The 13001-nt window shown below is 44.7% G+C and overlaps 1 protein-coding gene and 1 pseudogene across 1 annotated transcript; one reads left to right on the forward strand and one right to left on the reverse strand.

The window, feature by feature from the left end:
• Window positions 1–9270: 9270 nt before the first annotated feature.
• On the reverse strand, window positions 9271–11543 carry LOC102849960 (heat shock 70 kDa protein 1-like). The gene has a single exon (XM_006896170.1). It carries the CDS (start codon window positions 11454–11456, stop codon window positions 9531–9533), a length of 1926 nt encoding a protein of 641 aa, XP_006896232.1. The 5' UTR covers window positions 11457–11543; the 3' UTR covers window positions 9271–9530.
• LOC102860845 overlaps window positions 11455–13001 on the forward strand; it is a 16599-nt pseudogene continuing 15052 nt past the window's right edge.

A 13001-nucleotide genomic window follows, 5' to 3' on the forward strand; every position in this document is an offset into this window, starting at 1 on the left:
GGGCAAATTGGCTGTCAAGGACCTCTTTTAAAGTGCTAAAGAGCAAAGGAGGGAGGTAAGCTAATGATCAAGTTGAGGGGGGAAAAGAGTAAGTTGTGCTTGACCATGATCTTTTCTATTGTTTCATAGACAGAACAAAGTTGAATAATGAATAAGACACAAGGAAAATGAACGGATGCCTTTGAGTTGTGGTATTGGCAAAGAGCACAGAAACTACAGACTAAGAAGACAAATCTCTTAGAAATGCAGCTAGAGCGCCCTTTAGAGGCCAGAATGGCAAAACGTCATTGTACATGCATTGGCCATTATTTTCAGAAAAGACTTAAGTGCTATCAAGTTGAGCACGACTCATGGCAATCCTATGAACAAAAGACCGGAACCCTGTATTATAACTATCATCATTTCTCTCTGTTCAGTTTCCTGAAGCATATGGTTTAGGAACTGGATGGCACCCCTGCTACCAAACTTGTATCAATCTGGGAGCTCCACGAACCACTATCCACAATAGATAACCATTATGACGTTTGACACACCAGTGGCACAGCATTCAACATCACAGTAACCTCAAGTTACAGCAGTACAGCAAAATGCAGCAAAGTACAGACCAGTGCACCACTTAGAAGAATGTTCATCCCAAACATACCTCCCAGAGTCTACAAATCAACAGATCTGCTATCTTTCCTATTCCCACACTCACTCCTAAAGTAGTGTATTTGGAGAGCATCCCAGCTAAAATATTGACTCATTTTGTATACTTACAGTGAGATTCTGGCATTGAAAAAAATAGCACCTCCCAAAGTTCTAGATATCATACTTTTCCATGATCAGCAAAGGACAGGAAGACCCTCAACATGAATTTAAGGTAACATAGGTTCTAATTTAGAATTTACAAAGTTTTAATACATTTTCACAAAAGATCCTTCCCATTTCCTTCATCACCCCCATAGAATTGTGCAACCCTATGATTAACACCCCTTTCAACCACCCCTCTTCATCCCTTTGCTTCCACCCTACCACCTCACCTTGGATCCTCATACTCATTCTACAATAATAGTTTTATACAGTATTTCTCCTTGTGGGACTGAGTTAGTTCACTCAGCACAATGTTCTCCAGTCCCTCCCAAGTTAGGTAGTAATTTACAATATCATTGCTCCTGTGTACTGTGTAGTATTTCATTGTATGAATGTACCACAACTTCTCAATTTGTGGTTGGACATCTGGGCTGTTTCCATGTTTCTGCAATGATGAATAATGCTATGAACACTGGTGTACCAAAAAAAAACAGGGAGGAAAAGTGCCTACAATTCGATTGTACACCTGCACTTGGGGCAGAGTACCACTTCCAAGACCTATCAACTTTATAGACATTATCTGCACATGAGTTCCCTACGGCAAACATGCTCAAGATCCTCAATCAAGGCAAGCAGCACCCAAGCTTGATAACTCGGTTTACTAGAGCTGGAGGTATTAAAGCAGCACTGTGTATCCTGCACCTGGCATTATTTAATCCAGATGTCTGTTGAGATAGAAAGAATAACCCAGAACACCATGAAACAAACGAGAACCCAATCATCAATACAAGTTCTACTCCAGTGAATGTGGATTACAGCAAACTAAAGAAAGGTGACCCTGACTTCTATACTTATATCAAGGTAGACTTTGTTTAAAAGATATACACCAATTAAACAATTCTTTCTAGCACTGACTAGGAAGAAACCTTAACTGGCTACTGCTTCGTTTGCTCAGATCACAAACTCTCCTCTGTAAGGAAAAACACAACACAGTAGTTTTGGCTGGAGGAAGGTAAAGAGTATGGTGATGTTAACCAGAGTTTATAATTCAAACATTCCTTTGTTCTAAGATGAGGCCTTTTCAAATGCTAGAATTTATGTGAATCATAAAGGAACTTCACTAGGGGATGAGTATAAGCAGCTCCGGGAGACAAGCACTGAGGTCTTTCTAAATGTTTCAAACAAATACATATGCAGCTTATTTCTTGATCCTAAAACACGACTCTGGTGGCCTAGTGGCAAGAAGCTGCGCTGCAATCCCAAAGGCACCGTTTGAGGCCACCAGCTGCTCACCGGAAGCCTCTGAAAACCCGCTGGGGGGGAGGGGGTCAGCTATGGGTCAATTCTGACTCTAGGGTACACAGTATCAACAAGACACTACAACATGCTGAATAATTAGAATAACCCAGAACCATGCTTTCTTTGCTATTGCTATGTGCCCTTAGCCAACTCATAGCCGAGTCCAACTTTTCCCTATCAGAGGGCAGTCACAAGCTGATTATGGCAACCCCCTGCATATCCTACATAGTTTTTGATTGCCAACCTTATTTCCATTCGTAACTACCCTATGAACAACAGAATGTGGAAATTATCAGATATTGTCATTGACATATGCAAGCAAAATACTGAGCATCAGGCAGACATCCAGAACAGTACATGGAGAAAACTGCCAAGTTCAAGCTGGATTCAGAAAAAGTCATGGCATGGCACCAGGGATATCACTGCTGATGTCAGATGGACCCCACCTGCGAGATTACAACAATGTCTATTTGTACTTTATTGATTATGCAAAGGCATTGGCTGTGATTCATAAATTAGGGCTAACATTAAAAATGGGAATCCCAGAACATTCCATTATGCTCACATAAAACAGACCAAACAGAGTAAGGACACGACATGGTTTAAAGCCTAAGAAAGGTATCAGGGGTTGTAGTCTCCCTACCAAGTCAATCTGTATGCTGAGTTAACTTATTCAAGAAACTGGACTCTGAAGAATATAGCAGGTGGGAGGGTCATCAATAATTTTTGGTATGCAGATACAACCTTTCTTGCTGAAAGTGTACTGTAAACATGGTGCAGAACAGATTTATCTTACCTACTTTGGGCATGTTCGAGAGGTTCTTCCTTGGAGGGTGTCATGCTTAGAAAGGTGGAAAGATAGCTAAGATCCCCAAACAGATGGACTGACAATTGGAGCAATGGGTTAAAATGTGTCAGATTGTGAGATTGGCACAGGATAGGACAGGGTTCAGATCTGTTGTTCACAGGGTTGCCAAAATGAACAGATCAGAACTTGGCCCTATACTGCAGCACCCTCATTTCTGCTATGCTCAAGCCCACTGTTGCAGCCCAATTTCTACTGTTCTGTCTCAATAAACGTCTTCCTCTTTGACTACACCTCTAATTTTCCCAAGGATTGGTGCTTCCTGACAAGCCCAATTTGAGGTTTTACCAGGGGAACACCCTGGTGGCAATTCCTCCGAAACAGATTTGTTCTTTTGGCAGTCCCTGATGAATACCTCTTGCCAACATGATTCAAAGGCATCAAGTCTTTGTCTTAATCACTGTCAAACTCACAATACGAAGCACACACAAAAAAAAACCCCACAACCAACTACCATGGCTTTGGTTAAATAAACTTAGCATACCTGTCAGGCCAACAGTCACAATTTCTTGACTATGTTATGGATTCAATTCTGGTTCCTATGGACACCATGCACCAAACCTGTATTGGCAGTTCTAATGTAATGTAGGGTAGAGAAGTGGAAAAATCCACTTAAAAAATTCCCTCCCAAGCAAGCCCACAAGTAGCATAAATGGTTTGTAATGCTAACCTAAAAGCTAAGAATTTGTATACATTTGGTAGCTTATCAGGAGATGATCTGTATCATAGAAACCACCAGAGATTTACATGTAAAACATGACACATTTGAGAATGGACTTAAAAAATTGTCTTAAAATGGTAGCACAGGCGTAAAGATGGGGGGAAAATGAGAAATGTTCAAGAGTTCACTTAGCAGGCTCACCTTTAGTGGCGTTGGATTAACTTGTAAATGCCTACAAATAACTTCTCCCTAACAAAACCTGAATAATCTAGAGCATATTGCTTTTCACTGACTCATTTTAAAAAAAAAGGGGGCCTGTGGTAATTGTTTACCCTCTTAAAAACCTTGCATATCATAGACAAAAAAATGTGCTTTATTTTATTAGAATTCATTTTACATAAAGCCAAAAAAAGATCAATCCAAATCTCTAGATAATTTCCCCTTAAGTTGTCGGCTGGTTATACATCAATACAGGAGATGCCAAGCTTCTAGGTGATGTTCTTTGCATCTGCAAGATCCTAGAATTTCATAAAGAGTATGTGTTAGAAGCATGTAGATCCAGATTATAAACAAAGCAAGGGATAAGGGAAAGGAAAAGTGGATCAGGTGGTTTCAAAAATCCTCAGAAAACAGCTCAGAGACTCTAGTCCAACCAGGTCATCATTTCCACATTAGGACTGTAGACCAAGACGGAAGGCACCTACCTTAGGAGCCCAGGGGAATGGAAGACTCCATCAAGAATCACCACTGGTGCTCTAGCCATCTGTCCACATTATTCCCAGATCAATTTCAGTCACTGGGACATTGCCCTGGCCGTGAAAAAGTGGAATAACCCATTAGGAGATGGATAAGCAGAGTGTTGAGGACCCCTGCTGGCCCTTTCTTAGCAACTTAAGTACCCAGTTCCCCAAATGAGTCAGAATTTACTTTTGACATCAAGACCAAGTGTCAGAGACTCTAGTCTGAGAAATCATCATACTCAAATTAGGGATAGGGATTTACTTCAAGACAAGTCACCCTAAAATAAGATTTCATATATTCTAATATAATAGTCTCAAAAATTACAACAGAGCTTAAAGTAACTGACTAAAGCGAAACTTATTCAAGCTCATGGAAGGACAACTTACTACAAAATTCAGAAATATAAAAAAAAAAAAGATCTTCTTTTATCACTAGGCATATACAACATGATCGTTTATAAGAACCCCAAGTACAATGAGTACAGTGTTGAAAGGGCTCAGGGGCGGGCAGACTATCAGCAGAGGAACTTGGAAAAGGATACTCACTTTTTATCCTAAATACCATCAAGGTAAACATCCCAAATGCTCTAACGAAGGAGTAAACGCTAAAAGAAAAAAAAAAATTATTACGGGCTCCTGGCTCTGTTTCTTCCCCAAACCCTGGAATCTGGGATGCAGGTCCTGGAGGTGGGGGGGTTGTCAGCGCGCTGCGGTGATGGCGTCAGCGAGACACTCAGAATCACCTGGGGTCATCATTAACCTCCGTCCTCCCTTTCACCCGGGCGACCTCCGCGAACCACTTCGCACAACACTCACCACACGTGGCGCTACCGAACCGTCTGTGGGACTCAGGAGCCTGAGAAAAAAACCAAGCAGTCAGCAAAGGCCGAAGCGATTCCAGCCACGCTCCTCCTGCCCTAGGCTGGGTCAGTTCCTAACAATGGCGTCACGGAGACAATCAGAAACTCTAGTCTGTAACAATAGTTCATCCTTCTCAGCCCGTGATCATGCCCCCTTCACCCAGTCGGGCCCAACGGTACCTGAATGCTGCAAAGTGCCTAGATGATGCTGGGCTCCGTGGCCAGCCTCGCTGCCTCCCATCGGGATCAGCATCACCGCCAAGAGCTGGGTAGCCGAGTGAGCTCCCATGAGGAACATGCACAAAAGATTCGTGGACGGAACGAGAAAGAACATTAAAGGTGGAGCCAAGGCTATTTATGACAACGCGGGCCAAGGACCTAACCAGGCATAGCGGTCTTCTCAAATGCCTGACCGGACTCGCGCCATTTTCTCCATCGTTCTCTCAGTTAAAAATTTAATAGAGTGAAAGTGAGATCTGGAAGTATGTTTAACACTTTTTTGTACAAATAATCGGAGGTATTGTGTGAATTTGATAGAAAAACACCCAAACCAAAAACAGGGGACCTGGGTGGCCAGACAGGAGAAGGCCCCCAGAGGCGGGGAGGTTGGGAGGGAGAATGCGCGCGCGTGCTGCAGCTCTGTCGCCCCCTTGCGGGCTGTGTGGAAAGAGTGGCCTGTGGAAAAGCAATAGATCCTCAAGGAACAGTAACAACCCATGAGCTCCTTCCTTAACTGTAGAGTTCCCACTTGTCTCCATCTTGGGGTTTGTTATCCTGGATTTAGGTTGCTTCTCCCCGTCCAAACAGGAAAGTCTACCTGAATCTACAGATCTGTCAGACACATTAGGCTGTCTTTTTCGTCAGCAACCTGAAATTGGTGAGAGGGATGTTTACCACTTTTTAGAAATCTAGTGGCCTAGTGTGTAAGGAGCTGTGCTGTTATCCAAAGGCTGTTAATTCAGATCCACCAGTTACTCAGCGCGAGAAAGATAGGCAACCTCCTCCCGAGCAATTTACAGCCTCAAAACAACTAAGAGTTGATTTCGACTCTACCCCAATGAGTTGGTGAAATGTCATCATATGTCACAAGGTGGATTGTGAGCCAATCTAATTGGGGTGGGGATGTTTACAGGCCCCATTCTTAGTCTTTGCTCTTGACTCTTAATTCAGTATTGTTGCTGTGGGGTAGGAATAGATTCATAGCTGACCCTCCAGAGGATTTTCAGAAGCAGTAGACTGCACGACAAGAGATCGCCCATCTACAACCTCATACTGGCAGCAAGATTCTTACCTCTAGGCCACCAAACCAACCTTCCTTAATTCACTTAAGTTTTACCTATATCCCACCATCCTGGCCCCTTCATTACTCCTCCGCCCCTGTTTACAATGCAAATAGTGTTTAGTTATATAAGGTGGCATCATTTTTTCGTGTTTGTGAGAAAGTCACATAGGATGATTTGGGGCCTACAAACCATTCTAAATCAATCTCCTGTTTTAGTCATAAATTAGATCCCTTCAGTACAACAGAGACTACTTACTGTGACTACAGAAAAGGCATCGTTTTGCTTCCTCTGCAATTATTTTGCCCAACATAATCAGCCTTCCATAAAAAAATAAAATTTTTTAAAAGTCTCTTCCATGAATTCTATAGTATTCACTTCTTTATCTTGATACATCTTCAGCAGCCAGGGACCAGGTTCAATTTGTGGCTGACTTAAAAACCAGATCGCTAGGGGAGCTCTGGTGGCCTAGTGGCAAGAAGCTGCACTGCAATCCCAGAAGAACACGGTTCAAATCCACCAGATGCTCTGCCGGAGAAGGAGGCGCAATATCCTCCTGTACCAGTCAGATCTGATTTGACGGTACACGCACACAAAATAATAAAAAATAATAAAAAAAAAAACCAGATTGCTTTAAAGTTCCAAGATGTATGTATATGTAGGCAAATGACTTCTATTCTGATGTCGCCTTCAAATTAAGCACTTCCCCAGTTAGGAGACATTCTTTTTATACCTATTAATGTTTCTGGAGATTTCCATAATTTTTTATCATAGCCCTTGCAAATCTGTCAAAACCTTTAAACCTTCCTTCACAAGCCTTTAGACTCTCACCACGAGAAAATCCCAAGGTCACTATCCTGTCCTAGCTCCCATTACTCCTTGTTATTATGTACCATCAAGTCAGAACTAATCCATAGCTAACCCTCTAGTGGGTTTTCAGAGGCACTCACACAGGAGGAGATTGCCCATCCTTCTGTGGAATAACTGGTGGCCTCAAACCACATACTTTTGGGATTGCAGCACAGCTTCTTTTTACTAGGCCACCAGAGCTCCCTCCTGTGAAAAATAATCAGAAGTAGCCTCTGGTACAATACTTTTAAACTTTAGCTGCACTTTAGAAACACCTTTAAATATATGCAAATATGTAAACGAAGATTCTTAATTGTTTCAAATGAACCATTTAGGGGTTTTTTCCATGCCTTTTTTCCAACTGGCACAGGAGACTGCCTAGACTTCTCCAGCAGAGCATCAGGTGGATTCGAAATCACACACCTTAGGGTTTGCAGAGCAGCTTCTTGCCATTAGGCCACCAGAGCTCCCTTTTTCCCAGTTTTAATGTGACTTGGATGAGATGTGTGTTTCAAAGGGCTTGTGAAGCAAAAGGGTTTGTTCTACTTCCTGGCTTTAGAAATGTAGCTAGGCAAGTCTATTCCTTGGAAAAGAGCATCATGCTTGGAAAGACAAAGGTCAGCAAAGGAGAGGAAGATCCCTAGAGAAATGGATTGATACAGTAACTGCAGCAATGAGGATGTCTGTGTCACAGGTAAGGAGGATGACACAGGATAGGGCAAAATTCAGGTCTGTTGTTCATAGGGTTGCTTTGAGTGTTATTGGACTTAACAGCACCTAACAACAATTCAAAAAACCCTCATTGCTATCAAGTCAGAAGCAATTCATAGCTATCCTTTCAAGTTTTCAGAAGGGCTTCTTTAAATATCAATAGTACTGAGTTTGGAGAAAAAAAAACCACCAAAAACCAACAAATCAAAAATCTTCCTGATAACTATCACTTGCTGCCCTGATGTTGATCTAAATGTGGCTGAAGTGACCACCTGCAAAAGCTTTAGAATGCCTAGAGGGTTGTGAACACTAATGAGATGATACAAAGAACCTGAAAAAGCACATGACCCACTTCTTTTTTGCTGCCTTGGCACACTTTTAGCAGCATCTCACTTGGCTAAATGCATCTGGTGTGGTCACAGCTCAAGATACTGTTTCTATTTCTGCTCAAAATGATGTTAAAACTTTAGAAGACTATTTAGATAGACTGCTTTAAAAGGAGGCAACAAAGCAGGGAGGGGCCAGATTAATTTGCACTTTGTGAGAGCTGGAATTTAAAGAACCAGCATGTTTCATCAAACCCCACAATTTATAAGCTAAATAAAATCCTACAAAACCCATCGGTGAAGAGTGCAAAATAAAACTCAAGGACTCATTAATGCAGGAAGCAAAGCAATGAGCAAGAAATTACCCTTCGTTTTGCTTCCTTTTTTTCTGCCTAGTCGATTCAGAGAATTCTTAACACCCCTTTGAGATCCTCATCCCTTTATTTCCCCAGATATGTCCAATCTCTTTTAAAAAAGAGCACCTGCAACTTTTTGCCTTCTGACAGATGTCTTTCATGCAGTTGTCTCAGCAAAAACCAGCCATGGCTATTAATATAGGTACCCCTTTCCTGGTTAGTGGAGCGTTACATAATTTATGTACTGAGAATGATTAAATCAGTCCATCAAGCTGACTCCAACTCAAGGTAATTCTATGTCAGATTCATACTCCAGAGTGTCCAATATCTTATTTTTTACAAGGAGACCAGCAGGCCTTTCTTGCTAGAAAGTTCTGTGAAGAACTCTCCAACTTTTAATATAGCAACCATCTCCAAATAAAAAGAATACAAAAATGTAATGCATTTTTTTAGTATTTTATTTTTTAACTTTAAGCAAACAAGTTATATAAAAAAATTGACTTTGCACATTTTGCAATGCAAAAAGTAGACAGAGGGTGGCAGTGTTGACTCACTTGAAGATCGAGATTCACAAAATACTAGTTTGTATCACTGACTTATATTAAAATGCAAATTAGAATAAACATCCAGTTATGCTACAAAATCATTAACAAGAGACACCTATTTATCATTAGATTGCAATTTAACTGTAGGAGGGAGGAAAAGGTAAAATCAAGTAGTATAAAAATAAAAGGATAAGGCAATGTCCATGAGTTCCAATCACCTCAAAGAATTTAGGCAGCAAAGATCCCCTAATCCACCTCTTCAATGGTGGGACCAGATGCAGAGGCACCCCGGGGAGCCTGAGCCCCAAAGCCACCAGCTCCAGGCCCACCTGCCCCCTGGTACAGTCCAGTAATGATGGGGTTACACACCTGCTCCAACTCCTTTCTCTTGTGCTCAAACTCTTCTTTCTCAGCCAGGGTGTTGGAATCCAGCCAGGAGATCACCTCCTGGCACTTGTCCAGCACCTTCTTCTTGTCACTGTCGCTGATCTTACCCTTGAGACCCTCATCCTCCACAGCGCTCTTCATGTTGAAAGCATAGGACTCCAGGGCATTCTTGGCAGACACCCTCTCACGCTGCACTTCATCTTCAGCTTTGTACCTCTCTGCCTCCTGCACCATGCGATCGATCTCCTCCTTGCTCAGGCGGCCCTTGTCATTGGTGATGGTGATCTTGTTGGCTTTGCCAGTGCTCTTGTCAGTGGCCGTGACATTCAGGATGCCATTGGCATCAATGTCAAAGGTCACCTCGATCTGGGGCACACCCCTGGGGGCCGGTGGGATGCCACTCAGCTCAAATCGCCCCAACAGGTTGTTGTCCCGAGTCATGGCCCTCTCACCCTCATACACCTGGATCAGCACCCCAGGCTGGTTGTCAGAGTAGGTGGTGAACACCTGCGTCTGCTTGGTGGGGATGGTGGAGTTGCGCTTGATCAGGGCAGTCATCACGCCCCCAGCAGTCTCCAGCCCCAGTGACAGGGGAGCCACGTCCAGCAGGAGCAGGTCCTGCACGTTCTCGGACTTGTCTCCCATCAGGATGGCTGCCTGCACCGCTGCCCCATAGGCCACCGCCTCATCGGGGTTGATGCTCTTGTTGAGGTCGCGCCCATTGAAAAAGTCCTGCAGCAGCTTCTGCACCTTGGGGATGCGAGTGGAGCCCCCCACCAGGACCAGGTCGTGGATCTGCGACTTGTCCAGCTTGGCATCACGCAGAGCCTTCTCCACGGGCTCCAGGGTGCCACGGAACAGGTCAGAGCACAGCTCTTCAAAGCGAGCCCTGGTGATGGACGTGTAGAAGTCGATACCCTCAAAAAGAGAGTCAATCTCCAAGCTGGCCTGGGTGCTGGAAGACAGGGTCCTCTTGGCCCTCTCGCAGGCAGTGCGCAGCCGCCTCACTGCCCGCTTGTTCTGGCTGATGTCTTTCTTGTGCTTCCTCTTGAACTCTTCCACAAAGTGGCTCACCAGCCTGTTGTCAAAGTCCTCCCCACCCAGGTGGGTGTCCCCGGCCGTGGCCTTCACCTCAAAGATGCCATCGTCGATCGTCAGGATGGACACGTCAAACGTGCCCCCGCCCAGGTCAAAGATGAGCACGTTGCGCTCCCCCTTGCCTGTTCGGTCCAGGCCGTAGGCGATGGCGGCCGCAGTGGGCTCGTTGATGATCCTCAGCACGTTCAGCCCCGCGATCACGCCTGCGTCCTTGGTGGCCTGGCGCTGCGAGTCGTTGAAGTAGGCTGGCACCGTGATCACCGCGTTCGTCACCGGGCAGCCCAGGTACGCCTCGGCGATCTCCTTCATCTTGGTCAGCACCATGGACGAGATCTCCTCGGGGTAGAACGCCTTGGTCTCCCCCTTGTAGCTCACCTGCACCTTGGGCTTGTCCCCGTCGTTGATCACCTGGAAGGGCCAGTGCTTCATGTCCGACTGCACCACCGAGTCGCTGAACTTGCGGCCGATCAGCCGCTTGGCGTCGAACACGGTGTTCTGGGGGTTCAGAGCCACCTGGTTCTTGGCCGCATCGCCGATGAGCCGCTCGGTGTCGGTGAAGGCCACGTAGCTGGGGGTGGTGCGGTTGCCCTGGTCGTTGGCGATGATCTCCACCTTGCCGTGCTGGAACACCCCCACGCAAGAGTAGGTGGTGCCCAGGTCGATGCCGATGGCCGTGTTTTTAGCCATGTCTGACCGCTGCTGTGGTCTGGCGCTGAAGTTCAGACCTGAAAAAGACTGGCGGAAGCTGCGACAAGGAGCGCTGTTTCAGAAAGCCGAAGTCTGGCGGCGAGTCTTCAGGAGTTGCACTCAGGGAGTGGAGAAGAAAAGCAAGCGTTTTCCTTTCTTCCAGTAGTTTATGCCTTTTCGGTCCGTGGCGCCGTATTTATCTTTCTCCGTGGCGCTCCGCCTTTCTCCCCCAGATCCAATCACCGCGCTCGGCTGGGCTGCCAATTCCGGAATATTCCAGGGGCTTCCCTTAGCGTCCCGCCCCTTAGCTTCCTGGGACCAATCAGAGTCCAGGGGGCCGCCCTTCCCCAGAATGATCCAGACTCTTCGCGGATTCACTAGAGGGGGTACGAAGGTAGGAAGGATCAAGGGCGGTGCTGGGCTGTTGCTGACTCAGAGCACCCCAGCTCTGACCCCTTGGCAATGTTGGCGCCAACTGTTCAGTGTGAGATTAACCAGACGGGTCAGCCTTTGTTTGCAATTGCAAAGTGGTGTTGGACTCAAACTAGTTTGATAGTTTAAGGTAGAACCAAGGCCGTTGCTTTTCCCCCTTGCCGTTCCTTCCCACACTGCAAGGAGACAGTTTGCATTTCTACAAGGCGGCTGGATGTAGGTCACTGTGATGGTGTGGGCCAGGCCGACGCCTAGTGGTTTTGGCTGCACGAATAATAACTAGGTTCACTGTGGTGTTCCCCTCCTCCACACACACATTGGTTTAAAAGGGGAACTAGAAGGATTGGATTAATGACATACACTTTTAAAAAAAAAAATTGTAGTTAGAAATTTCTATGACAAAACATTTGCCAAATCAGCTTTTTTTTTTTTTTTCCAAATCAGCTTTTTAACATGGATAATTCAGTAGCTCACATTAAGTTTGTCGTGTTTGGGTAATCATTACCACCACCAGTTAGTTGTTTTCCAAATTTTCCATCACCATTAATGGAAACTTGTGGCACTTTTGAAATTCTTTCCTTGTCCTCCCCTTACCTGGTAACCATTTTGATCCATATATATTTGCCTCTTCTAGATATTTTGTAAAAGTGAGATGACCATTATTTGTCCCTTTTGTGACTGACTTGATTTCTTTCACTCAGCATAATATTTGGTTAAGCACTCAACAGCTAACCGAAAAGCTTGTGATTCATACCTATTCATTCTATAGAAGAAAGATGTTGCATTTTCCGCTCTAATAAAGTTACAGCTTTGATAATCCTATGGCGCATTTCTAATTGGACCTGCAGGGTTGCTAAAAATTGGGGTCAACAGATGGGTAGGGCATTATGTTGTAGCTTGAACTAGAAGCTTTGCAGTTTTTTACTTCACCTTGATCTGATGGTGTAGTCTGTATGTAGGGAGTTGCCCTGCTAACCCAAATGCTGTGTCTCTGGTAGTATGACTCCACCAGTGTTCAGAGGGAGAAAGACGGAAAATCTCCAACCTCTGCAATTTTACAGCCTCAAAGATCACGCTGGAGATTCAAATATGAGTAAATAGCAATGAGGGTGG

This window comes from Elephantulus edwardii, unplaced genomic scaffold, assembly GCF_000299155.1.
Source record: "Elephantulus edwardii isolate Elephantulus edwardi_28Jun2011 unplaced genomic scaffold, EleEdw1.0 scaffold00184, whole genome shotgun sequence".
Lineage (NCBI taxonomy): Eukaryota > Metazoa > Chordata > Mammalia > Macroscelidea > Macroscelididae > Elephantulus > Elephantulus edwardii.

Coding starts and splice junctions, on each gene's coding strand:
- LOC102849960 (XM_006896170.1), bottom strand. CDS start 11,456: ATGGCTAAAAACACGGCCATCGGCATCGACCTGGGCACCACCTACTCT.